Source organism: Pezoporus wallicus, unplaced genomic scaffold, assembly GCF_028554395.1.
Source record: "Pezoporus wallicus isolate ANWC-B61680 ecotype Strahan unplaced genomic scaffold, APGP_CSIRO_Pwel_v1 contig_8542, whole genome shotgun sequence".
In the NCBI taxonomy this organism is placed as follows: Eukaryota; Metazoa; Chordata; class Aves; order Psittaciformes; family Psittacidae; genus Pezoporus; species Pezoporus wallicus.
Window position 1 is genome coordinate 803,446 of NW_026640148.1, and position 26,966 is coordinate 830,411.

Below are 26,966 nucleotides of genomic sequence, written 5' to 3' on the forward strand. Positions count from 1 at the left end.
GAGCCATGGAGCAGCCTTATAACAGTCCCAGCACTGACATGGGAGCTTGCATGGCCCAGCAGTCAGACACAGGCTGTCACCAGGGTTGGCCGTAATCATAAATCAGGTTTCAGGTTTGAGGAATGTAGTTCTTAGTCACCAAAGAAATGCTGTTTTATACCAGGAAAATGGGAAGAAAAATGTGGTGCCTCTGGACAGAATACTGGAAAAAGCTGTAAAATTCCCCTGGGCTTGGCTGGAGGAATAGATTGTATGTAAGGAGGAAGTTCTTTACTGTAAGGGTGCTGAGGCACTGGAATGGGTTGCCCAGGGAAGTTGTGAATGCTCCATCCCTGGTGGTGCTCAAGGCCAGGTTGGACAGAGCCTTGGGTGACATGGTTTAGTGTGAGGTGTCCCTGCCCATGGCAGGGGAGTTGAAACTGGATGATCTTAAGGTCCTTTCCAACCCTAATGATTCTACCATTCTATGAATAGCTGCTGGAAAGGAAGTCCAGGAATGAAGCAACATGGATGAGAAGAAGGGAATACCAAACTACTTCTTATTTTCCTACTGGAGGAAACAGTCTTTCAAAGCACTGTGGAGAGCAACAGAATTGAGTGCAGTGAGTCCTCAGACACCCTTGTAACTGCTGCTTTCACCTGCACGTGTGTGAGAGAGCAGAGGAGAGCAGCACACATGGATTCTCAGTGGGGAGTGAGAACATTTTAGCATGAGGCTGCTCAGTGTCAGGCCACAGACAGTTCCCAGACTGCAGGGAGCAGCTGAGTTATCCTATCTAGAGAGTCCCAGCAGCTCCTTTTGCAATCAAGGTCCAGCCACTGTTCCCTTACGTCAAAGCCAGGATCTGCCTTCTGAGAAAGAGCAGCTTTGTGCCTCTGGTGATACCCACTAGTGAGACACCAGTGACTGCGGGATGAAGACAACAGTGATGTCTTCTGCACGCAGAAGCAGATCTGTCAAGATGCTGGGAGCCCTTGGTGTAACTGCTGGTTAGATGCAGATTAGATCCTTTGCAGAATGGTGATGCTCCTCAGATGGAACCATTACTGAAATGCCCCTGTCAAGCAAGTGCCCCCAGGAGCTTTTCTGCTTGCTCTGTAGGTGCTTCTCTTTGAAGCTCAGTGGTAAAGTGATAGCAGAACGCATTTAACAGCTCTAAAACTGTCTTGGCAAGAGTGCTATTTTCTTAATCCACATCCCTTGCCCTCTCATTTCCCATAGGCAAACACCATCTTCGGACCTCTCTTGGGGAAGCATCAGTTGCGAAGTGAGGACATAAAATTACACCAAGCGAGCTGAAATTCAAGCCTCACCGTTCCAGCAGTGACATTTAGCGGTTAATGTGCACCCTCCACACGCAGCAGCTGCAGGGTTTTGTTACTGTCACTTACCAAAACCTTTGGTGTGCTCAGCTTTGAGCCAGAGAACTCGCAGGCCCAGAGGCACCACTGTGTCACCAAGAGCCCTTTAGTGTAGCTTGACATCTGAGAGACTTCAGCAGGATAGAGGAGTGCTCTGGTACCGAGGTATGGTTCAATACCCTCAATTCTCCTGGGAATTAAGCTGCATGTGTCAGGACACTTGCATGAGTGCGGTTAGCTCAGTGCTTAATGCGATTTGTGTGCTTAAATATGATGATCAAGTTTCTAACCTGCTGATTCAACACGGGAAGGGGAATACATCAAATCAACACGAGTTTTGCTGCGATTGTGGGTTTTGCAGGGCTTTGCACAGGAAGCTTGACACAAGAGCTCTTGCAAATGCCAAGATAAGCACCCCCTAGAAGAAACATCCTTCCTGAGCTCATCATTTCAGCCTCCTGCTCGCTCTGCCCTGCTGAACGTTGCCCCCCTTCACGATCAACGCGGGCTCTCGGAGCGGCAGCAGCTCCGGGGGTTTGGGCACATCCCCTTTCCGGTACCCGGAGCTTCCTTCCAGGGGCTGTTTCCCAGCAGGAGCCGTCGCCACTGGAGCGCTCCAGCGCCCCACACAAGCCCCCGGTCCCCCTATGGCAGCGGGTGTGCCCGAAGGGGTATTATAGCGGTACCGTGGCGAGCCGTGCGGCGCTGCCGGGCTGCAGAGCGCGGCCGGGGCCGACCCTCCCGCTGCCACTCACGGCACCGCACCGCCTCCTCCGCCGAGCGGCCGGGGGCCGGGCTCGAACCCGCGGCCACCGCGCAGGGCGGGCTCCGAGCCGCGCCGCCGCGCTCCAGATGTGGCGGGCGCTTCCCGCGTTGGCATCGTTCCGGCCGCGGCCCTGCGGGCGCAGCCCCGCGCAGGGCACTGCCACGGGCAGGGCGAGGAGCCGGTAAGCGATGGGGTGGGGATGCATCGGGGGGGCAGGTTTCCTCCTCCCGCAGGGGGGACTTCGTTTTGTCCGTCCCTTCTCCCTCCTTTCCCTCTCAGCCGTCACTGGGGCCTCCTAGCAGTTTCCTCTGCTCCCCAGATGTTGGGCAAGAAGAGGATTGGTTGTGCAGGGGTTCAGGGCGCTAGGGGCCCGTCCTGAAATCGAGAGCATCAGGGAACATCTGTCAGTGGTTAACCCGGATGAGCGCTGGCAGGAGGTGATGGGGAAGGATTTGGTGCGCTGCCTGACCCAGCTGGAGGGCAGGCAGGATGAATGACGGTTATATCAAGAAATGAGATGTGATGGGGGGAAAAGGGTGGCTGGTAACAGTTGTGCATGTTTGGTTTTTCCTTATAAGATACTGCGGGGTCGTGGCATCTTCTCTGTAGATAGATGAGTCACGTAGTGCATGCGTGTCAGCTAAGGCACGAGAGGAAAAAGTATCCAGATGAGAAAGAAGATCAAAGAATCATGTTATCAAGCAGTGATGGACAGCTAGCTGTGCTATGGTAGGTGCTACTTACTACACGTGGTACACACCTGTACTGTGCTAGGTATGTCCGTCCTTTGCTGGACTGCAGGATGCCCCATCCCTGGCAGTGTTCAAGACCAGGCTGGACAGGGCTTGGAGCAAGCTGCTCTAGTGGAAGGTGTCCCTGCCTGTGGCAGGGGGTTGGAACTGGATGAACTTCAAGGTGCCTTCCAACCCAAACCAGTCTGTGATTCTGTGCTAGGATGTGACCTGCTTCCATTTCACAGCTATGACTTGAGCCCTAAAACGGGTTGGATGTGCTCCTCAGTTCTCATGATTCCCTGTGCTGGGTCCAGAATTCAGGCTGTGTGCAGTGTCTTCTGCATCCTTCTGGGTGCTCTCACGATGAGGTCCATGATGCACAGCAGCACTCCAGTGTGAACACAAGCTTAGGAGGAGATGCAGTTACAGAAAGGGACTTGATACAATGCAAAGTTGAAGGTAGACTAAGTACCTCTGTCTGGGTCAGCAGAGCATCTAGAGCTTGGGAAGTAGGTGGTAGTTTGCCTGCAGGTTAGTGGAGTGGGCAAAATACCAAAGAGTTTCCTACCTCTGACCCATTTGGTGCCTTTTCTCATTATCTCATTGTGTCTGACTTTGTTTTTCAGAGAAACTCTGTGATTCACAAAAGCCACCATGAAAGGTGAGGAGGTTCGGCAGAGGAGAAAAGAGGGCAGGACTAGGAATGGAGAGCGATCCAGGCACAAAGCAAAGAGCAAGGGTAAACACAGAGAGAGCCGACTTGGCAGCCAGGAGGCAGAGGATGTCTCTCTGCACGCACAGCAGAAGCTGTTGGCCGAGGAGAAAGTGGTCATGTCAAAGGCACGGGAAGAGTCAGCCGTCACAATTTGCCTGCAGGTGCTCCTGCCATACCTCCTGGCTGGGCTTGGCATGGTCTTGGCAGGCATGGTTTTGGATTATGTTCAGGTAAGGGAAAGACCGGAGCTACCTGGCATTGGGATAGGTGGGGGACTTCTCTTCAGAGGCAGGGGATTTGCACTGGGGATGGCAATGTAAAGGACATTTTGCAGCACTTCCACGTGCCAACGTGTCCTTCAAAGTCAGCTGTTGTGTGCTTTTGTGCAGGAGGCAGCATGTGGTGGTGTTCTGGCCCTTTCTCTTTGGAGATAAAAGACAATAATGGACTAAAGAGCACGTGGAGGATCTGAGGCATCTGTGTTGGAAGGTGCATCCCAGTGCAAAGGTCTCACCTTGCTCCTGGGTAGAGGGTGTCTGGGCTGCAGCCCCAAGGGCTGTGGTGGTGCAGCACTTTCCCGCTGTATCACTTCTGGGTGTAGCTCTGGCTGGTCCTGCATCCCCTGCTTCATTGTGCAAGGAGCCACCCAGGCCAGCACTCTTCATGCTTCACACAGCCAGCCCGGCCCTGCTTGTGCACCACATCCTTTTCCAAGGCTTTATAGCAGACGACTCAAATCCTTGAGTCTTCTTCCAGTGCGATTTCTAATCCCGTTACAGTCAGGACCGGACCTTTCCTCCTGTGATGCAGCAGTACAGAGCTCTAAGGTAGTGGTAGGCACCTAATCTTAGTTTAAAGCTGCAGTTAATTGCCAGGTTATAAATTGCTATCTCACTGCTGTGTGCGTTTTTGATAACTCTTGTTATTTGTCTGGCTAGCTGTTGGGTCAGGCTGCCCTGACCTATCTGATACAGTGGCACTGAGACTACTGTGCTTGCACTGACTGCTTGCACAAATCTGGAGCTGTGTTCTTCTGCTATTAGCCCTGGGCTGATCTCCCTAAGCTAGAAGAGCTAGAAAGGCTTACGGGTGACACAGTATCCTTAACTGACCTTAGCACATACACAGTACCCAACAGCACGCCTACTCAATCAGAAAACACCAAGGCAAGTCCAGAACCCAGCGACAAACTGCTTTTTGTCTCCTTAGATGCCATTCTGAGCGTCCTGAGCCTTGAGCAGCCACTTTCTTTTTTCAGCCTGTTCAGACCTGCCCATTCCTAAGGATCTCGGGCATTAAATGCGTGTTACCACCTATTGTGAGATATTAAAGCACGAAATAGGTTGCAGATGGGTTTATGATGTTGGAGGAGTGTGGTTTGGGTTTCTTTTTGATTTCTATGAAGGACTGGACCACTAATACGAACAGAATGTGAAGCAAGCATCATACTCCTCTGAAACCACAAAAGTCTGGTTTCTGTTTTACGCAAAGAGCTCACGAACAGCTTTCATGTTAATGCTTAGAGCCTGGGAAACCAACGCATGCAGCATCTCATAGGAAAAGCAGCCCTTTGACAGTTAGCACAGTGACTTTTCAGGCATGATCATGGACTGCTTGTGGACTCAGTGCTGTTAGGAGCTGCCTTTCCTTTCTAAGCTAATCCTGGCCTCTGCTGCTGTTTCTGTGGGACGACAGGAGATGCTGCAAGTCTTTGGGTCCCAGGCACCCTCCATCTTGCTCTCAGTCTCTCCACATGAGCTCTCTTCTCAGCCCTTGCCTAAAGTGGGGAAGAGAAGAGCAAGGTAAGAAACAAACCCACACAAACTGAGCTGTAATGGAGCCACCAGAGTCAGGAGTGACAGTTCTCCAACAACTGGGGCATACGGTCCCTGAACAGCATCGTCCACCCATGGGTCTCGGGTATCAGGAGAGCCCTTTCTGTTGCTAACAGTGCCATGCTGTTAAGAGCATTCCCTCGTATCCCTTTCCCTTCTCTGCAGGGATGATAAGGTCCATCTGAAACTGTGCTCTGTGGCACTTTGTCATCTTCCTGTTCTTTTTCTGTGCTTTGGAATTGGTCAGGGCCCACCAAAGAGCCTGTTTCTGCTTTCTCCAGGGCAATGCAACCTGTTTGCTAGTTTACAAGCATGGGGACACAGCGTTCCTCCCCAGGTTTTGCCACGATGTACCACGCTGTGCAGCCATGAAGTGGTTTGTTTGTTCTTTTCCCCACTAGTTCTGATCTTTATCCCGCTGTTCAGCTGTGTTCTCCTCAAACCTGATGCATCTCTTTGCGGACAAATATGGTCTCTCTCTGTGCCAGGAAAATATGATGCATCTCTATGCTGACAAATACGGTGCGGATCTTTATCAGACGCTCTTTAAACACGCAATAAAATGACCCAGTGTACACACACAGGTCACCTCTACCCATTACCTTCCCTGCATACTGATTCATTGATTGAAGGCTTTTTACGGTGCTTGCTTGGAAACAGAGGGAGCCGAAGCGTGATAAACTCATAAACCCTGCCTAGTACAGGATGTGTTGCTGCTGGCATGTTTCAATGGCATTTGAGTCATTCAGGCTCATTACTGTTTCCTTTATGTTAATGTTTCTGCCTGTCAGGGATCCAGTTGGCAGATAGAGTGGCATACGGGACTAGGGATGCACAGAAAGTGTCCTTTATCTCCTTGAGGCCTCTGTGAGTTTTTAACCAGAATTAGGGCTTCATGCTGCACTTCTTAGTTCCTGGCTGGTGTAAAGAGGTTGGGTCATGTGTGGTTATTACAGGGTTTTCATTAGCCTCCCTCTTCCAGCTATTGTGGGCTTTTTTTCCCAGTTAGATTAGCCAAAATATATTCCTTTGTTAGCTTTCAGCTTGGAGCAGACACATGTCCACACCAGCAAAGCTGGGAGTGGAGAAGGCTGCACCAGCACACCAGCCTAGGAAGCAGCAAAGGACAGATAGAGTCTCCCATTGCCCTATTTACCTGCGAGGCAAATGCATGTTCTATTTTGTCTAACCCTGCCAATGCATTCAGCTCCAAGCTGGGGACCCTGTCACAAGGACAGAGTCCACAGGCCATTAATCTTTAGGTCTCTCTGCAGAGGGTGTCAGGGAAGGGGTTGATTAGTGCAAGAAGTGTAAATAAGACAATGCAGTTTAGACGTTGGATTTGAACTGGTCTGAGAAACCTGTATCTGTTGTGCCCACCGCTGAATACTTGCTTTCACCATTTGCCTTCCCTGGGGCATGGCTGGCTTTGAGCCTGTGGTTGGATAGGGAAAAAGCTCAGTTGACAATGTACTAAACCAACCCTATACCCTTCTATCCTAAATGGTGCTTTTAAATCACCTCGGATCCAATTAGTTTGCCCAAATTCATTATTAGAAAGGAGCCCCCACAAAAGACCCCAATTCTTTTCCTTGTGTGTGTGACTTTGAGCTTAAGTCTTCACTGACCAGGACACTTAACTCTTCAGCTGTACGCAGCCATGGTGCTTGACCTTGTGTTGGCTGTTTGACCATGGAAACGCTGGGGTGAGACCCCCTCGCTTAAAGGCAGTACCGTGCAGCAGCAGCGTGTTTCCCTTTAGGACAGGAAGGGAGCCCAGTTCACAGCATGCCGTGGAAACATTCACGCTTTCTCTCCGTTGCCTGCTGTGCAGTGAGATTACAGAGCTACCTTAAATAAGCTCCAGCCATGAATCTTATCTTGGCCGTTGCAAACTAGCAGAAAGTTGAAGTGATGACAGCAGATAAGGGTGTTCGCTTTTCAACCTTATTGGTTGGTTCTCTGGCTTATTTTTCCCCCCTCCCCTGAAAGCCAGTCATTCAGAGGTAAGGCTGTCATTCCACTCCCATGGAAACCATGGAAGGGACAACAAGGACCAGGTTCTAGAAGAGCAGATCTTCTCTCACCACCCGGCTTAGCTGTGTCACTGGCCAGGGCTCCAGACCTGCGTAAGGTTGTCAGCTGCGAGGAACGTGAACTCATGTTGTCTTTGACCTTTCTTCGCCTTGAAGGAGAGCAAAACGGATCCTGGTTGTTAACTCCCCACCTCCTCGGCCTTGGGACAGTGAGAAAAGTTCAGTGTTGCTTCTGGTGGGAGTGAGGGAGCCGGGGCTGGTTCGCAGCAGGCTTACACATTAAACCATCGTAGCAAAGGCGAGCTGCGGGCTGACAAGAAGTGTAACCTGAGCAGAAAGGACACTAGTGCGTTTGAGCACGCTGAGGGATTCTGGCATGACCTGTCTGTCACTCTTTCAGTGCTGTAGCCTGAGCAGGTCTTACTGGTTTTTACCGAGGTGGTGGGAGCTGGATGGGGTGTGGGCTCGTTTCTATTCGTTCACAGACGTCTCCGCAATCTTCTTTTCTCCTTTTTAATTCCCCCCGGATATAAATCAGAGAGATTGGGTCCGTCCCGTTTGCTGTCACCTGGGCTCAACCCAGCTGAATCCATTTTGGAGGATACCCTTGCTGCAGCCCTCTGGACGTGCTCCTCGGAGGAGAAGAAGCTAAAGCAATTTGGCATCGTTGCTGTAGTCAGAAGCGAAGAGACCTACCAGGAGGATCTGTGGGATGTCCTGATCTCCCCCCATTTGCCCTGCTGAGCATAGGGTAACAGTATTTGACCATGGTGATCACCCAGTTACAATTGGAACTGTGCTTCCATGGTGAGAAGCTGAGAGGTTTCACCTGCAAGTGGATCAGGTCAGCCAGTGGATTTCTCCCAGAGACTTCGTTCTCCATTGCCTCCCAGGTTTTCATGCCGTTCCTTCTGGCTGGCTTGGGCATGGTAGCTACTGGCATCTTGATGGATATTTTTCAAGTAGGTACATGTGGTTAGACTGCTTTGTAGTGAGAGGGTGGGCTAATTCACTGACCTTGAGTATCTGTATGGGTTTGTTTTGAGTATGTGTGGTCCTATCACCAGTCAGCAGGAGGGCTCTAGACTTTTCCTGTGCTAGAGAGACACTGTCCATCTCCTTTAGATCGGTACATGGGCTCCTTTTAAAGTGGGACAGTGGCTTTCAGACCCTTGTAGCGCTGGACTGGGTGTTCCCTTTACTGTATCTGGCTGAACACTTGGGTGATGACTGCTATGAAGCAACTGGGACCAGACTGCAGCATATTCCCCTGTTGCATGGTATTATTTCTTTCAGAAAATGCTGATAAGGAGATCTGGGTCAGGGCTGTTATTGACTACCTGTCTTACTGAGAGGCAAGTTTATGCTTTTGGTTCTTTGCAAGCAACCTAATGTAATCTTTGGTCTAGAAGGCATTTAGATCCTGTGCTAAGAGGCATGCCAGCAGAAAAACATTGCCATTGCCTCCCAGCTGAGTGCTCCCTGGCCAGATTCTGAGGCGGGTGTAAGTATGGAATATGGAAGTGTACTTGTACACTTCCATTGACTTCCAAGCAGTGCTGCTGGATTTACACTGTTGTGCCCACAACCAGAATCTGTCCCATCAAGTGGCACAAATAGAAATGCAAAATTTGAGCTAGTTTGGGCATCTCATGCCAGCGGATTTACAAATCAAAAGGCTGGCAGAGCTTCCCAAGGATATATTGTGCGCTCTGATCTCACTGGAGTACATTGGCTTCTCTGGCATTAGTACCACAGCAGGAGCTAAATATGGATACTTGAGTGTTTGGAAAGACAATACCTTGCTGTTTTTGTCTTGCACTGGAAGAAACAAAGGAAGCAGAGAAGGTGAATGAAAGGGAATATGAGGACTATAAAGAAGGGTTAACCGGAGTGGCACACGCTGTGTTTGTCGTCTCCACCTTGCGCTGTGTTTAGGCAAAGACCTGTCTTGCAGCATTACAGAGGTTCTCAGACTACCCAAGATGTTGTGCTAACAGTGAGCAGTTATCTCAAAGAAGGATACAGACATAGGACATACGCAAACCTTGGCAGGTGAATAGGGCTTTGTCTAAAAGAAGTCGGATGCGCTTGCCAAGAACTGGGCTCTGTGACTGTATCTGAACTGATGGAAAACACGAGCTGTGTGTAGCTATGTTGCATGTGTCCTTTAAATACCAGAGAGCAGTCTACTTTGTGTATTTCTTCACTAGACTCTTAAAAATGGGGTCATGCACGAAGCACAATCATAGGAAGTGTGTATTTTGGTGACTGTATTTCCAGCTATACTGAAATAGAAACCATCAGTCAGTGAGTTCAGCTCCCAGAGGAGGGAGTTAGTGCATTGAGAGTCCCAACTGGCATAGGAGAGATGTTAGCGAGGGAAGCTGCCATGGTGTCAAACAACCCCATATTTAAAACCAGTCCCATAGCTGGGAATACCCATGGGTATTGGCCTTTAAAGGCTTGAATTATTTTTCTGTGCCTTTTTGCCTTTGAGCTGCCTGCTTTCAGCTTTTCTTTCTGTGAGAGCCAGAAACTCACTGTTCTGCCCAACTAAAACCTGAGACTTAAGTTTGTTTGCTGAGGCTGGGTACCATAAGGCTCATATTGATAATCGTGAGGGTTCATGTGCTGAAACTACAGGTTATTCTAGTCCAGAAGTCTGTGATTTGCCCATTTTCCAGGGGATGGTCTGGCTGAGGAATGCTTTCCTTATTTGCAATCACTGCAAAACATTCTTAGGAGGCTCCATGTCTGCCTTTGGCAGGGAGATATATGGGCAAGCTCAGGATGGCATCTTGAGCTTATGTGTGAGTTTAATGGTGCTGCCCCTGTTTTGTTACATACCAGATATCTTGAAATAACACAGTACAAGGCTGATGTTGTAAAGTGAAGAGCAAAGTGGAAATTGTCTGCGTCCTATCAAACTACCAGGGTTTTAGCAGTTTCTAAGCAGTCCTGCAATGAAACCAAGAATCATTCCTCTTAGTGTGTAAAAACACCCCAACCAAAATCACAAGAGAGATTTGTGTGGCCCAGCTGACTCCAAGGTTCAAACCTTGGTGTCTCCTACTGTGATAAAAGGATGCCCAAAGATATAGCCTTTGCCATTGTCTCTCTGGTTGTGCAGATGATGCAGTTTCTCTGCAGGGCTGGTAGCATGGCATGGGTCTGGATTCCGCTTCTGCTCCAGTGATCCTTGGCCAGCTGGTCCATCCGGATTCCAGGCTGGCTGGCGTTGCTGGAGACCTCGCAGAGCTCTGCCAGTGTTTGGCCCAGTCTTTTACAGTAAGGTGAAGAATCAGATTGAAGCTGGACGATCAGATTTCAACCCAGAGGATTCAGGAGGAAAGCTTCCCTCTCATTCTCCTCTTCCACATAGTCCACATTTGGGACATGGTCCAAATAAAAGTCACAGATAGAAGATATCCCTGCCTTTTGATAAAAGCCCATGGGATGATTAGCATTGAAAAGCATTTTGAATTGCTTGTTTTCTAGTCCAGGATCTTGTGATCTTTATGTTGTTCAGGGCAATGGAAAACCTGTGAGCTTTCTTAGCTGCTGGCATGGATGGATGGATGCACTGGAGAGGTAACAGGACATGGTTGGGACTGTGAGGGCAGTGTAAAGAGGGACAGCAGGGCTAGGCTGCAGCTGGAGAGCCTGTCCCAGTGCATCACAGCCTCTCTTCCTCTGTGGGACCCCATGAGCAGATCCATCTTGCATGGTACCAACTACAGTGGGTTATGGGGTAACTAGGTTTCTTCAGTTTCTTTAGCCCGTTATGGGGACATGAAGTGGGAAAGGTTTTCACTGTCCCTGTGTGGGTTTGCAATGCTGCAGGGAATGTTTCCGTGCCTCCTAGGCCACTTTTCATCTCAAAGGACAGAGATGCAGCCTAGGCTTAACCCAACTGTCATCACTGAGGCAGATGCGCAGCTCTGACCTGCCTCATTCACCTGCTCCTCCAGCTGACAGTGCTGCAAAGGGATGGCACAGGGATCATCTGCTTATCCTGTACTTCTGCAGTCTCTAAGACAGTGGAGTCCTGGCTACTGGGGTATAAATCATTATGAATCTGTCCTTAGGCTCTTGATGAGTCACTGATGAGACTCAAATGGAGGCACTTAACTCAGCTGTTTTTATTAGTACAGTTGTGTGATTCTGTATTAGTCATTCAAAGCTTTTCAGTGTAATTACATGTAAGGCAGAGTCCCCCAGAAACACACCTCATAAGCTGAAACTTCTGTTATGATGGCTTTGAGACCTGCTGAATTCATCTTGAACACAAGGATTGGAGCTGACATTGATACAACCGAGTCCTATTTCCCAAAGGCAACAGATAATACAAGCAGTTGAGTTTTTCTGTTGCTTTTTATTTGTGCATCTTTTTATGTGCAAAATGCAAGGTTTTAAATAGAAATATCTGCACATGTGCCTGTTTGAAATGATTTGAAATGATTCTGTGACTATGAAGTCTGGTCTTAATCCTCTCTTTCCCAGGTGTCAAAGATGTATTTGGATCTTTACTCTTAATTAAGGAGGGAGGAGAGGGGGGATCTGGATCTCTAAAGGAGATGCCTGCCCCTAGCTTTTCCCAGGTATTTAAGTGTCTGTTATTTACTCAACACTACCTTCCCTTTAACACTTGAAACCTGCCTGTTTCCAGGTCGCCCCTACCAGGAAATGTGCCTTTTTCTATTGATAACCATGTTTTGCCCCGTATCTGCATCTCTGAGGGGTGTCTTGTACCACGCACTTGGGGCTCAGCCCCACTTTCATTCATCCTGACTCTGGAGGAAGCTGTGAGGTTCCCCGCCGCACCATGAACTTCCCACAGCTTTCCATGGCACAGCCAGAGCAAAACAGGGGCCTGTTGCACTCTGCTTGTGTTTCCCAACAGCTGAACGTGTTGACATTTAGACTGCCCAACCCCCTGGATTTTTAAGGTTATAGAATCCCAATGCACGTGGAGAAGGTGGGCAGGGATCTGTCATTCATTTTCCCACCAGGATTTCCAACCATCAGATGATAGTAGCCAGTGACAGAATGAATGAACACCTTGATCCTTCCCGTATCCTGCAGCTAAACTATGGAAGTGTTTGCCCCAGGAGGGCACGGGGGTTGGAGGGGGGAGATTGGAATTGTACCTGAAAGAGAAATCCTTTAAACAGTGGTAAGTGGGCAGAAAACCCCACTGGCTCAGTAGAGAATGATCCGGTCTACTTGTCATACATGTGGATTCTTGCTTTATACACCTGAATTTAACTGCTGGTGGAGATAAGGATAGGTTGGATGTATCTCTGGTCTGGCTATGAGACCTGCTCCTTTCTTCTTGTATTCTGCTCTTAGATGCCGGGCTAGTTGGTTTTACTGTGATTTCACCCTGATGTGAACCTCTCTGGCTACAGTGGGACATGAATGCATAAGGGGTGAATAAATAATGTTCCAAGGCACTATATGGTAGATCAATGAGGGAGGACATGTGTTAATCAACGTTGTTTCTTTAAGGTTTCAGATCATTTCTAGGGCTGCAGCTGGTTCCACAGCTTTGTGCAGCTCGGCTTCAGAGGAGCGATGATAATGAAGATATTTTCCCAGCACTTCAAGCTTATGGGATATCTTAATTCAAAATCCTTTTTCCAGCTGTGCTGGGAGCGTGCTCGGTAACAGGAAGATTTGGAAACTGCGTGTGGAGAAGAGATGGGAGAAATCCCCTTCCCTCCCACTACCCGTCATAGCTGCTTAGTTAGAAGTTTGGTAAGGAAAGACAGACACAATTTCTTGTTGTTAGATGGTTTCCAGATCTTTGTGTTTATGGGTCTGGATAGCAATAGGTGTTCCTGTATCTACTGTCCGTCCAAAGGATGGAGAACATGCTGTATTTCGTGTGGCTTATGGACCCTAATGCCTTTTTGTGGTGTTCTTGGTTGATGCTAAAGGTACATTTTAATGTGGGGCTTTCCAAAATCATCTGCTGCCTTCAGGAAGCAAGCTCCTGCCATTAGGATGGGGCTTTGCTGTGCAAGAGATCAGAAAGACTATTGCAAGCTAAGAATTCCTTCCTTCACTCCCCAAATGCAGCATCTGCCCCGTGTGCACAGCAGACACTGGTAGAGGAGGTGGTGAGATAGGAACCCGCTCCCCTTTGAAGCAGCAGCACTGGACTGGTCAGCATCACAAACTGAGGTCAATCCCTTCTTTTCTTCCAGCACTGGGCTGTATTTCAGACAATTACAGAACTTTTTATCCTGGTTCCTGCCTTGCTTGGCCTGAAGGGTAACCTTGAGATGACGCTGGCATCCAGGCTCTCTACTGCTGTGAGTGTTAACAGGGTGATGGTGGTGTGTGTGGTGGGGGGGATTAGCAGGGGACATGGGGGGATGCTGCTTCTCTGTAAGCACACTGTGTGGATGAGATGTGCCCTTTTCTGCTAGGCAGAAACCTGTGGGGTGTGAGGGTTAAAATAATGTGTGTGCCCTCATTTTGGAAGTGGAACAGAGAATTCCCATCTGTGCTCTGAAGGTGAATTCATCCCTGGGGCCCTGTGACACACGAAAGAGACAAAGCAAGGGCTCCATTACTGTCAGCTCCAGTACTGGATTGCTTCTCTGTGGGTATTGAGCCTTGAGAGACCCAGGGCTTCCCAGCATTCCTGCCTTGGGGGATCAGAACAAGGCTTCTTGGGACCTGAAGTAGCTTTTGCTACCCTGGATTTGATCTCTCTTCTCTTCCATAGCGGTTTTGTTGACTTTGGGGTGTTTGTATTGCATGTCTTGGGAGAAATGGGAGCTTAACAGAGCAATTCAGTGGGAATGGAAGAGGGAAAATGGTTTAATTTGTTCAGTTTTTGGCCTGTGTGGGATGTGGTGGATGTGCCCACTCGTAGCTGGGTGCCCTGCAGTGCCTCTGCACCTCTATGCGAGCCTCTGATGCCCCCAGGACACTGGGCTGGAGCATGATGGAGATGTGTCAAGAAGGACGTGCTGGGAAATGCTGGCCTGCACTCACCTATCTGGCTTTAGCAGCCCCTTTCCCACAGGGATAGGGGGAAACTGCCTTCAGCAGAGACCTGACCACAGGAACAGGTTTTCAGTGTCTCTCTTGGCTCCTAGGCTAACACCGGACAGATGGATGATGCTGATAACAAATGGAAAATGGCCACCTGCAATCTAGCCCTTATCCAGGTGAGTCCTTTCAAGCTCTTTCCTCTTGCTACACTGCAGCCCAACAGCTGGATCCAGAGCTGTTTGGGGCAGGTATCCTCAACAGAGCCAAGCAGAGCCTAGGACCTGACCTCAAAGCTTGCAGTTTAGCTGCAAAACACATCCAGAAAGCCACAGAAATTCACTTTGTGGACAAAGTGAAATGGTGAAAAGCCCTCCTTTTGCAGGGGCAGCTGTGGCACAATCCCTGTTTCACAACAGCCCCTAGATAAAGCCTGTAATTTACTGGCAGTGTTTGGGAATCAGCCTTGAGCGGGGGGGGAAGAGATTGGAGAAGTGTGCCTCTTGCAGCTCTTTCTGTGTGTTAAACCCCAGCAACCAGCCTAGAGGTTACAGGGCTTGCAACACGTGTCTGTGTGCTTTCCCTTATCTCCTTCCACAGCTTTCAGCTTGCTTGGAGTGCTCTGTTGATGGGGAGCCCATTTCTGCTTTGACCAGGGCTATTCCTTTGCTGATGGCCTCAGTGTCCTTTGCTGAAGTGTTATCTGCCCTTCACAGGCATCCAGAGCTTTCCTCCAAACTTTTGTCAGGATTTTAGTTTTCATCTAGTGGAGCCTTGCAGGGATGCTGCTACATACAGAAGCAATCAGCATCTCTGCAAGGCTTTGTCTGCCTTGCCCTGTGGCAATGATGAGCCAGGACTGCCTGGGAGCAGATCACAGAACCCCAGCCTGGTTTGTGTTGGAAGGGCCCTTAAAGCTCATCCAGCTCCAACCCCTGCCATGGGCAGGGACCCCTTCCACTGGAGCAGCTTGCTCCAAGCCCCTGTGTCCAACCTGGCCTTGAACACTGCCAGGGATGGGGCAGCCACAGCTTCTCTGGGCACCCTGTGCCAGCGCCTCAGCACCCTCACAGGGAAGAGCTTCTGCCTAAGAGCTCATCTCAGTCTCCCCTCTGGCAGGTTAAAGCCATTCCTCTTGTCCTGTCCCTGCAGGCCCTTGTAAGATGCAGATGGTTCCTTACCAGCTGTCTTTTGGTCTCCAGCTCCAGGCCACTGTGGTGGGACTTCTGGCTGCTGTTGCTGCTGTGATCCTGGGAGCCATCTCCAAGGGCTCTCTGGATGTGAGCCAGGCTGCTGTGCTGTGTGCCAGCAGTGTCATCACGGCCTTCATAGCTGCACTTTGTCTTGGTGAGTCCTTCTGTTTGCTCAGATCACTCGGGTATTGCTGTCCCCTCTGCCAGGGACACCTTTGTTCCAGCACAGGGAGGAGGGATGCTGGGATCACTGGTCCTAGGTCCGCTGCTTTCACCCCCTCAGCATCCTGCCTTTGTTTGTCTTCTTATTGGTCTCTCGGCATCCACAGCAGCAATCAGAATATCCCACTTCACCTGACACACAGAGAAATGCCACATACAATGTGTGGGTGCACATACACATGCACACACTTCCTCTGTATGTCTTGGGTGACACGTTAGCCATCTGTCCCTTTGTGGCGAGAGTGAGCTAATGATATGCAGAAAGCAGAGTATTGAGAGTCTTTTAGGCAGCTCCAGAGAGATGGAGATGGGTCACCCATCTTGAGATGGCCTTGGGTCACCCAGTGCCATGCAGAGGACTGTGACCAGCCCTGTGGCTTATCTGATATGATCTCTGGGCCATCCATTCCTCTGGCTATTCCCCTTGGAAGCGGACGGGGTGGCTGGTTGGGAGCTGCTGTGTCTCCTGAGGAAGATCAGTTTGTAGGTCTGCCATACGAGGGCAGCATGATACCTTGAATAGAGGGAGCTGGGAGATACGGCTACAGCCAAGTCTGAATGACGGGGACAAGTTAGAGCCAAGTGCATATCCTGAAGCTGGAGTCAAAGGGCGATTGTAGATGCCTTTGATGCAAAACATGGGATGAGGCTGTTGTGAAAAAACAGCAGCTCAGCTTTCATTAAACCCTTCCCTTCGGTCTCCCTGCTTGGTGCGATGCACAGAGGCTTTGCTGCCGCACCAGCCCGGCCTTTCAGCCAGTGTTGGTTGCTTCCCTGATGCGTGTGTGCATGATGGGAAGCTGTTGTTTTTATGGCCAAGGAGGGAAGCAGCGTGAACTGTGCTACGGGGAGGCTTCTGGGAAGGCTTCTGTGGATAATACCATGTTGTGTGAGGATGTGCTTCTGTGTGGGACTGTTGTAGCAGGAGGGTGCCTAAGTGGCATTCGTTATGGGAGAGCTGGTGCCCCTGTGCATGCTCAGCTTTGGTGTGCCCGTGAGAAGGCAGCACAGGAGGGTGTGAGCTGGAGGAACCACCACCTATGATTCCATGATTCTGTTTCTCAGGCTGCCTTTGGTGCATCCTGCCAGGCACAAAAAGGACACTGAGGAGTTGTCACGTGTCTCATTTCCAGGCTGCCCTTGCCAGTCACACAGCAGTGGGCAATGGCCAGGAAGGGTTTATTCCAGGTGGCTGGCTGGGGAATTCCCACAGGTTCATCAGGGTTTGGGGTTTGTGCTCCTTAACTTACCTGGGCAAGCAAAGCTTCCCTCCGCTCCAACAGAGCAGTGGAGTTTTCCAGGTGCAGCTCAGGACAGGGAAAAAGAAGTGATGGGACACCTCCATCAGCCCTTGACTCTGGAGCTGCTCAGAGGACAGCGAAAAAGAAGTGATGTGGGACACCTCCATAAGCCCTTGACTCTGGAGCTGCTCAGAGGACAGCGAAAAAGAAGTGATGTGGGACACCTCCATAAGCCCTTGACTCTGGAGCTGCTCATAGCATCAACATCCACCCAATGCAAATTAAAGCAGCCCCAAAGACATGAGTCTGGGTCTGATGGCTGGGCTGTAAGGCTGAGTCAAGTAACTCTAAGGGAGATCATTGCTCCTTGGTGGTTCAAACTGAGAGAAACTTTGGTCTAATATGGAGAACATCCTTATGCTGTGGAATCCAGAGCAGGGGATGGCACCGGAGGGTTTTGCGTGCTTGCTGTATGCTTATCTATGAGTGTGCTTCGTGCCTGCTCCTGCTTCAAGACAGCAAAGATTAAGCTGCTCAGGAGGGGAGCGTCTCCATTTGGGCTGCCTGCTGGCATCTCCTTTGATCCCTGGAATTTGCTTGCGTGCCCCTGGGCCGCTGAGGCAGAGCCATGCTCTGCAGGTTGGCGAAAGCAGGAGGACGAGTTCTTGGGGATGTTCAGTCTCTTGCTGTGTGGTACTGCTATGGGCAATGTGCTGCTTGCTTTCCCCACACCCTGCATCCTTCTGGGAAGCAGAAGAGCAGCTCTGGGGTGAAACGCAGTGGGATGTGTTCGCTGATGCCTGCTCTGTGTCTTCCCTAGGTCTGTTGATGATTGGTGTGATCATTGGAGCCAGGAAAGCTGGGATCAATCCAGACAATGTCGCCACACCCATTGCAGCAAGCCTTGGAGACTTTATAACCCTTTCCCTGCTGGCGGCATTCAGCAGTGGGCTCTTCAAATACATAGGTACAGTGTTTAGCAGCAGTTTGCAGCTTAAGGGAGGGGTGAATCCATGTGAAATTACCGCAGGGAATTTCTGGGATGTTTCAGGATGGAGGCTGCCACTGGGGTAGAAAAATGTCCACAGATGCTTTTCCAGGCTCTCTTTTAGGAGCAGGTGGGAAGGCAGAGCCTAAGAAACACAACTGGGATGTGTCAAAGAAATGGCCAACATATATCGCATAGCTTTGGAACAGAAGGTTGACCTCTGCTCCTGCATCTCTTGCTAGCCAGGCTGTGCATGGGTAACAGCAGGACCTTCCTCACAACGCAATGTCAGGGGGTTGGCATTTGTCTTCTTGTGTCTTCTCATGTTGAGAGTCATGGATGACATGATGTGATCAAACTGGAGGGAGGAGGCAGTGCTGCGTTGGTTTATGCTCACAGGATGCTGAGTTGTGGCTGTGTGGTTAGCTCTGCTGCTGGTTGGCAAAGACTTAGGTACCCATTGACACCGAAAAGCTCAAAGCATCTTGCAGCTTGGTGGTGTGTGCCTGACTGCTGCTTGTACAGCGCTGAGCTATTCACTGTGAGCCTAACCTAGAACAGAAACAGGAAACTAAGAAGATGCAGCAAACTCAATCCTGTTTGAAACCCAAACTGTTGCTTCAGCCTATGAGCAGAAGCAGCCAGGCAGCTGGTCCCTGTGTAACTCCTTCCATATGCCAGCAAGGGAGCAGGGAGAGGCCCATGAGTCTCTTCCATCCTCCTGGAGCTTCAGAGGTGCATTGGAACAGGCTTTTTCCATGATGCCATCACCCCTGTGTCGGTAACGCTGGTTTGTCTTTCAATCACTGTTCCTCTGATAGCATCTCCCAGGGAGCATATGGCAGAACAAGGTGATAACATCTACGGTTCTGATCAGAGAACATTTGTGATGTTTTCAGAGTAGTTTAAATAGCCTCATGGGCTGGAAAATATTCAGCACATAGACACCACGTCATTGGGAGCATGAAGTGAAGCAGGTAGGAGGAAGGCACTCTTGGTGGTGCTTGAATAAATCCAGTTCCCTCCCCAGTGTGCAGTAAGGGACAGGTCATGCTGTGACAAATCTGGGTCCTATGAAAATATGCCCTTCAGAAATCCCAGTGAGTCTGTAAAGTTTGGAATGCTGTGTGTCCAGACGCAGCATCCTATGGAATACCCTTTTTCCCAACGAGGATTTTCAGGTTTTCAAAGGCCAACCCTGGTCCTCCCCAGTCCTGCTTAATGGAAATGCAAACTGTGCCGAAGGGTTTCGGTTTGCTCACGGGCTGTGCATGAGAGAATGTGGCAGAACTGGAATGTGGAGACTGACGTCCATTCATCCTCCCAGGAGTCTTCCTATGGGCTCTGATAAGGTTTGATCCTCCAGTGCTCCGTGTCTGCGTTATTTAGGAAGGAATTAATTGCCCGAAACAAGGTGTGGGGTAGGAGATCGAGTGCAGCAGCTAAGTCTATCATACAACCATCTGTCCTAGTTTAGTCCAGGTGGTAAAGTTGCACTGACACACCAGCAGCTTTTACACCCCAGAAGTGGCCGCGTTTTAGTGTCCCTTAAGCCACAAGTCAAGAGCACACCTCTGTGTAAGAGCCTTTGATTGATGCAAGGTGTCATCACATCAGTGCTATCCCAGCCCAAGGCCCTGGCAGTGTCATGGATGAATGCATGCTCTGGACCCTGCTGCACCTTCCAGCTTACCTGCAAATTCTGTGTTACACCCCACTGCCTCTGGCCCCAGCACAGAGACCAGATGGAGAGCTTGCTGAAAGATGGATTTTTATATCAAAAGGGTTGGCATCATCCCCATTGCTCGCAGGTGTTTTTCATGCTTCTGGGTCATGTTTGTTTGCTTTTAGTGCTGCACATCTACTTATGAATTCCTTTGTTTCTAAGGGTCACGTCAAGGTTGTGCCCCCACTGAAGAAAAGGCACCTCATGGAAACACAAGCTAGGACAGAAGAAAGCCTGGATCTTAACTGGCTTCTACGTGCAAGAGAGCATTAGTTCCTATAGAGCAGACCAGCTGCTCAGCAATTCTGCTAGCTTGCCACCAAAAGCACCTATTACCCCTCGTTTTAGGTGAAGGTGTCAGGTGCCCGTGGTGTGATACAGCTTCCACACTGGAGTTTCCCCCTTGCCCTGCTGTTTGATTTGTACCTTGAAGCCAGGCGTTTTGTAACTTCTTGGCTGGAAATAGAATTGGAGACTTGTAATCTTCAAATACAATTCGCTTTGACTCCTGCTGCTTTTCAAACAACATCCTTCAGCAGTGAGGTTCAGGGCTTCATTATGGATCTCTGTGGTGGAGGGAGGTGGTTTGGGGGGAATATCTTGGTTCATGTGATTTTGATGCTAACATAACTCAGTCTGACTTCCTTCCACACCTTGTGCAGCAGGATTTGGGCAACCTGTGAAGCTTTTAATGGGTATCTGATCCAAGCTGTCTTTCTTACCAGATATTAAATGCCTTTCTCCTCTGATCTGTACTTTCTTCATCGTCATGATCCCTCTCTGGGTTTCTGTCGCCAAGCAAAGTCCTTCCGTTGCCGAAGTCCTGAAATCTGGATGGCTGCCGGTCATTGTTGCTATGATCATTAGCAGGTAACCCGAGGAGCTGCTCCTGAGCTCTGTGCACACAGCAGAGACCCTGTGCTCCTTTAGAAAGCCATCAAAGTGAAACTGGAAGGGGTAGCACAAGGGTATTTGTGAAGTGGGCCTCAGCCATGGACAGCATCCAACAGGCTGTGAGGTAGATAGGGAGTCCCCACGTGACTGGAAAAAGCAAGTCATCATTCTCAGTCTCACTCACACATCCATGCACCATGTGGGTGCAAGCCAGGAATTCGAAAAGGGGAGATGGTGACTGTCACAAACGGACTTCCACCTCATTTCTATCCAGCTGTAATGACAGAAGGCTGGTGAATGTGGAGCCAGGTAGTTCATTCCCCTGTGCTACATCTTTCAGACCCAGCTGAGGTCTGGGAGAGAATGTAAAGAAAGTGGTAAGAGCAGGATAGACGTGTAGCAAAACTCGTGGAAGGATGCTAAAGCTTCCCTGGCTACTGTCAGTTTTGCTCAAGGGATGAGCCAAGGTCTTCCTGATCTCAATGTGCCATTAACAAAAGCTGTAAGGCTATTTACTGGTGAAAAGTGAGCTGTAAAGGAGTAAATGGTGACTAGTCCAGCCCTGGCAACAGGAAAGAAGCAATAACTCATCTCAGTGTTCTGTTTTCACAGCGTAGCAATTGCACTGGGATGGGGGATTGATCCATCCTCACTGCCTGTCCTTTTTTGACAGCATTGGTGGGCTTATCTTGGACAAAACTGTAACTGACCCACACTTTGAAGGCATGGCAGTTTTCACACCCGTGATTAATGGTACGTTGGGCAGGGGGGGTTATATGCATGCTTTCATTTATACCTTCCCCTCCTCCCCAAGGCTTCTGTTATCCACTGTTGCCCCAGCACAAAGGTCTGTGTTCAAATCCCTGCTCCCATCACAGTGGAACTGAAGCTGCTCATCCCCATTACATCCCTACTTATTGATATCTCCAAGTGTCTCTGGAGCAAAATAGCAGGCAGGGCTGAAAAATACTGGCAGAGCTGTGGGAAAGGTTAACAGCATCTGATAGTTGTGTCTGAGAGCTACGCTGACACCTTTCATAACATCAAACCTACCAAGGATGTCACAATAAATCCATTTTCCCCATCTCTCTCCACTCAGTAATTTGAGTTATGCAATCATCCCCTATACAGATTGTTGACAAAGACTAACATATCAAGATCATATATGTGTATATATTATAAAGATTTTTATATATGGATTATATATATATACATATATCAGCATCTTTTGTGTGTATATTTATATATTTGAAGCCTCACAGTACTGTTGTACACACACATACCTCTACAAACTGCTGGGGATCCACTGTGTTATTGTCGTGCTGTTGGTACCCCCTTTAGGCACTGGAGCTGCTCTAAGGTCTCCCCTTCAGGAGCCTTCTCTTCCCCAGGCTGCCCCAGCCCAGCTCTCTCAGCCTGGCTCCAGAGCAGAGCTGCTCCAGCCCTCGCAGCATCTCCATGGCATCCTCTGGACTCACTCGGACAGCTCCACATCCCTCTGGTGCTGTTGCCCCAGAGCTGGATCAGGACTGCAGGGGGGGTCTCCCCAGAGCACAGCAGAAGGGGAGAATCCCCTCCCTCGACCTGCTGCTGATGATGCAGCCCAGCACATGGGTGCCAAATTTCACATTTAGTGACGGAACATTTCCTTCTTCAAGGAAGGTAAAACAGGAGAAGAAGCCAGCGGGGTCTGGCTGTTATCTTTTCTGTGTCATTTCTGCCCTGCGAATGCTGAGGGTGATGGAGGTTTGCTCCATAGATCATTATCCCTCTATTTTCTGCTAGAAAGCATAGCTGCTTTTTCATGTTTGCTAGAATTAATCAGTCGGGGAGGAATTAATTTCCTTTTAATTACCTAACATATTTGGTCTCTAATTCATTCTCATATGATTCCTTCTCATTTAACAAAGTCTGTTAGCTGCCTTCAGACAGACATATAATCACTCACTGTGATTTTCACTGCTGCTCGCAGTGAACTTGTACGTGAATGCAGACCCACTCCCCTTGGGCTAAGTTTTAGACTGATGTTTCCAGCTGCAGGGAAGGTGCTTTAGAGGTTTACTGCATTTTGTCCTTACAGGTGTTGGAGGGAGCCTGGTTGCCATCCAGGCCAGCCGTATTTCCACATTCCTGCACTTCTGGAGCGAGCCTGGAGTTTTGCCATACAGGATGAAGCAGAATTGGCCCAACCCATGCACCATATTCTTCTCATCAGGTAGACCTTGAACCCTAAGTGTCCATGCCTCGAGGCCTGTCATCACAAATAGCTCCTTTATCAAGCCTGGTTGATGAAGGACTAGGTGGGTTTCAAAGGCAGAACTCCTTTTCCCCCTTACAGGGAAGATTCTCACATTGGAGAGTGAACATATTTGCAGTTGGAAAATGCTTGCAGTACACTTGCTTGCTGGTGTGCAGAGAAATTGGCCTTTAGGGAGCACTAAGGAAAGCAATTGAAAAAGAATCTCAGATTTGATCTCATAGAAAGTAATTTTAGCCACGGCCAGCCATCGCCTGGACGGGAGGGATGAACAGAGCATAACCTTGCTGAAAACAAGCAGTGCTTCCATCCATCTTCACCAGGGGATAAACCAAAGCATCAGCACAAGTAGATTTGGGTCTGTTGGTTTTCTTGGATTGCAGGCTCCTCTCGATTTTCCCTGCCAGGTTGGAAGTTACTGCTCAAACACACTGAAAACTGGGAAAGTGGGTTACAGCAAGGCAGAGCGGAAGCAGTGGGAGGCAGAGAGCAGCTGGGTGTTGAGAAGTGAGTGGATCAGGATGGTGCACGTCTGTGGCACATAGCTTCAGTGACAGACAAAGCTGCTGGGCTCATACTGCAGGTGCTCCAGATTGCTGTGTGATCGAGAGAAGGCGTTAGCAATGTGGTTGGTGGGAGGGAACAGCCCCAAGTCTATGCATTAAAACAGGCAGCTGCTATCATCGCTGTTTCTGTCTCTGTCCTCTGCAGAAGTGAATTCCAAGTCGGCCCGAGTCCTGTTCTTCCTGGCTATCCCAGGGCACCTCGTGTTCCTCCACACTATTCGTCTGCTGCAAGGAGGCCACGTATCTCTGTCCTTCACCTTTGTGATGTTCTATCTGATGGCTGCTCTGCTGCAGGTAAACCCCAAATGCTCACTCAAAAGGAACCTCTCAGATATGGTGAAAACAAAGCAGTCTCCAGGCTAAACAGGACTCACTGTCAAACTTCCAACAGAAAACCCACATTTCCAACCATTTCAGGTGTGCTTCCATCATGTGTCTTATGTGGGTCCAGTAATACTCCAGGGTCTGGTTTTCTGCATGAGCATGACTGTTCCTTTAGTGTGAGCAAGGGGTCAGACATGAGATGAGGAACAAGTTGTCATCATCCCCTGAGCTGCAGTAAGGGTCCAGAGGCTTACTCAGCAAGGAAGTTCCTCTTGCTGTAGGTCGTACTTTGTTTTACCATGGTCACTCTCTAAGTCCCAATCTAAGTCTAGATTGTCCCTGCTCATACAATAAGGGGCAAGTGAGAGGCTTTGAACCTCTCACCAGTAGCAATAACGTGTGTATTTTATATTGTTTTAATGTTTTAGTCACTGCTTTCCCAGTCATTTTGGAAACAGTTTCACACATCACAGTGAAGACCTTGGGGATCTCTCTGGCCAGGGCCGTATGGGTCAAAAGCAAAGGGAAAACCCAGGCCTGAGCAGCTTATCTTCAAAAGTAGAAGTCCTGAGCAGGCAAGGGGCACTTCATCCACTGTGATCTGCCCATTCCCTCTTGCTCTTTGGCCTGCCCTATAAACTTCGTCACCTCACTCAGAAACGCATGTGGCTGTTGGGTGAACCCGCAGAGGCTCTGACTTCACTTGCCCTTTTACAGCAGGGATTCATTAGCTTGCAGGGTGAGGTAGGTGCCTCCTCGTTGTGCCTTACGAGCAGCCTCGTGTCTGTGGGTGAATTCCTTGTGCGTGTGAACAACCCGTTTTGCTTGACCTCTGCACAACACACAGCCACAGTTGTCAAGGCAAATATTTATCCTTCTCTTTATGCATCGAGGTAACTCCTCCACCAGAGCCAAGCGTGAAAATACACAGGATAAGTGACAGGGGAAAGAGCAGAATCCCAGCAACGCCACTGACCCCGAAAGATTCCCATGGAGGAGAATAGGGCTAGCCTGGTTCTGTCTTCCCCTCCATTGTACTTTGTGAAGGAAGACAGAAAGAAGGAGAGGGGGGAAGTTTGGGTCAGCTGGAGGGAGCCCAAAGGGAAAGATCAGAGGCCTAGAAAACACAGCCTCAGAGGAGCAATTGAATGGGCTGGGGTTAGCTAGTGTAAAGGAAACAGGCTTGAGAAAAACCTGGTTAACAGCCTTGAAACTCCCAAGTTTCTATAGGGAGAGACACAATAACATTTTCTCTGTGGTCACCAGGGCTGAAACATGAAATCATGGGTTTTAAATGGGGAAAAAAAGGCAGATTTATGTTAGACCTTGGGGAAAAAAAAACAAGAATGGGAAAAAAAGCCTTGGGACTGATTGCTTAGAGTGTGGCATCCCCATCTGTGGGGGTTGTTTAGCATAGGTTAAACAAACGACCGCCAGGAAAGACGTGGGCATATTGGATCCTGTATTGAGGCAGGGGAATGGTCAATATAACACTCCTGAGTTTCCATCCAGCTTTAGTTTCTGCGATTCTGTTATTCACCATCTCTCCTCCTCCCTCTCCCCCTTCCCAGTTTGCAGTTTTCACCTCTAGCAATGCTGCCTCTGGCTTTGGTTCCTGTTGTGCTGTGGTCTCCCACGGAGGGACCACAGATGTGGGGTGCAAACTCTCTCCCTTCCTAATTCAATTAACGAGACAGTCTTTAATCTTTAACCAAAGTATTTTGTTTGCCTCCATCTGTTTATCAGGATTGGGGATGAAATAGGAATTTAAAGAAATCACAACAGAGATTTAAAAACTGTTGAGATGAAAAATAAGTAATGGGTTTCTTTTTCTAAGTCAATGCTGCTTGGGATAACTTTGATGTAAAAACTGCCTCAAACTCCAGTTGTCCACTGAGACTTGTAGGAAAAGCAAAGTAGACACAATCTGAATTTCTAATGGAAAAAAAGGATGAAAGGAAAAAAATCTGGCTAAAAACTCACCCTTTGGGGCTGCATATTCACAGCAGCCCTGTTTCTGGTGTTGTGAATGGAAGCACTCCCATTCATGGTGTGGGAAGTGGGAACTGTACCTTTAGGAGATGCTTTTGGTGTGGGCACACTCCTGTTTTGGGCCATGTGATGCTGGTGAGCGGTTCAGGTGTGGTCCCTGTGCTTGTGGCCGCTGTGGCACTATGAGTGATGCCAGGCAATGCAGTGCCCAAGGCTTTGAGCCAATTACCCCATCCCAGTGCGGCTCCGTCCCAAAGAGAAACAGCAGTTGTCCAGGGAAGGTGTTAACTCTCAGTGAGCCCCGTTAGCTCTGGTACCTTGGCCATGGCCACCTCATTTTGTCTGTGAGCTGAGGGAGGCTGGCTGTTACCTTGCTGCCTGTCTTGCTTCTCCTTAGGTGGGAATCCTGCTCTACGTGGCTGAAGTCATTGTGCGCCTGATGTGGAGGAAGGCGCTGGATCCGGATAACTTCTCCATCCCCTACCTCACTGCCCTGGGGGATTTCCTGGGCACGGGACTCCTGGCTGTCTGTTTCCACCTGGTTCGGCTTGTCCACGGCTTGTAGATGAACCAAGGGCACTGAGAGACCAGTTTGGGGCCCCCCTGTCACCCCATCTCTCCTCCCCATTGTGCCTTACAGCTGGGCTCACCCCCCCCTAAGGAAGCAGCACCCACAGACTTGTGCCCAAGCCCACTGCCCACGTGTCCACCCACCAGACAATAAAGACCGTTGGACCATGTGTAATGAAGGAGCTTTGTGGTTGGTTTCAGTCCTAGCACGGACACAGCCCCTGAGGCTGCTCCAAAGCCTGCCAAGGGCACTGCATCTGATCCTGCAAGCGGATGTCGCAGCCTCTCCATCGGACTGACTTTCCACCAAGGGAAATACCGTATTCACCCTCCTTTCCTCTCCTGTCGCATCCCTGGAGGAGGAGAGGAACCAGGTCTTGAAACTCCTCTCATCTCCATCACGCGGATCCTGAGGATCTGATGCAGTGTGCTCCTTGCTGGCTCAGGTCCAGCAGGATATTGCCTACCTCCTGTTGTCTGACTGACGAGCTGGATCGAGTGCATTTTGGGGATAGGAGGGTTTTTTTTTACGGT

At 49.5% G+C, this 26,966-nt stretch overlaps 1 protein-coding gene across 7 annotated transcripts; it reads left to right on the top strand.

Annotated features, from left to right (window-relative positions):
• The first annotated feature begins 1,226 nt into the window (after positions 1 to 1,226).
• On the top strand, positions 1,227 to 26,461 carry SLC41A3 (solute carrier family 41 member 3). Of its 7 annotated transcripts, none has more exons than XM_057417540.1 (11): positions 1,227 to 1,527; positions 3,489 to 3,807; positions 13,664 to 13,771; positions 14,567 to 14,638; positions 15,662 to 15,806; positions 17,936 to 18,082; positions 20,555 to 20,699; positions 21,397 to 21,476; positions 22,804 to 22,938; positions 23,692 to 23,840; positions 26,260 to 26,461. In XM_057417540.1, exons 2-11 carry the CDS (start codon positions 3,517 to 3,519, stop codon positions 26,425 to 26,427), a joined length of 1,440 nt encoding a protein of 479 aa, XP_057273523.1. In that variant the 5' UTR covers positions 1,227 to 1,527; positions 3,489 to 3,516; the 3' UTR covers positions 26,428 to 26,461. The 7 variants fall into 7 exon arrangements, with proteins under 7 accessions (XP_057273523.1, XP_057273528.1, XP_057273522.1 ...); XM_057417539.1 differs by lacking the exon at positions 1,227 to 1,527 and adding an exon at positions 2,155 to 2,309; XM_057417544.1 differs by lacking the exon at positions 1,227 to 1,527 and adding an exon at positions 2,155 to 2,309 and having other exon boundaries at positions 3,489 to 3,523.
• Positions 26,462 to 26,966: the final 505 nt, after the last annotated feature.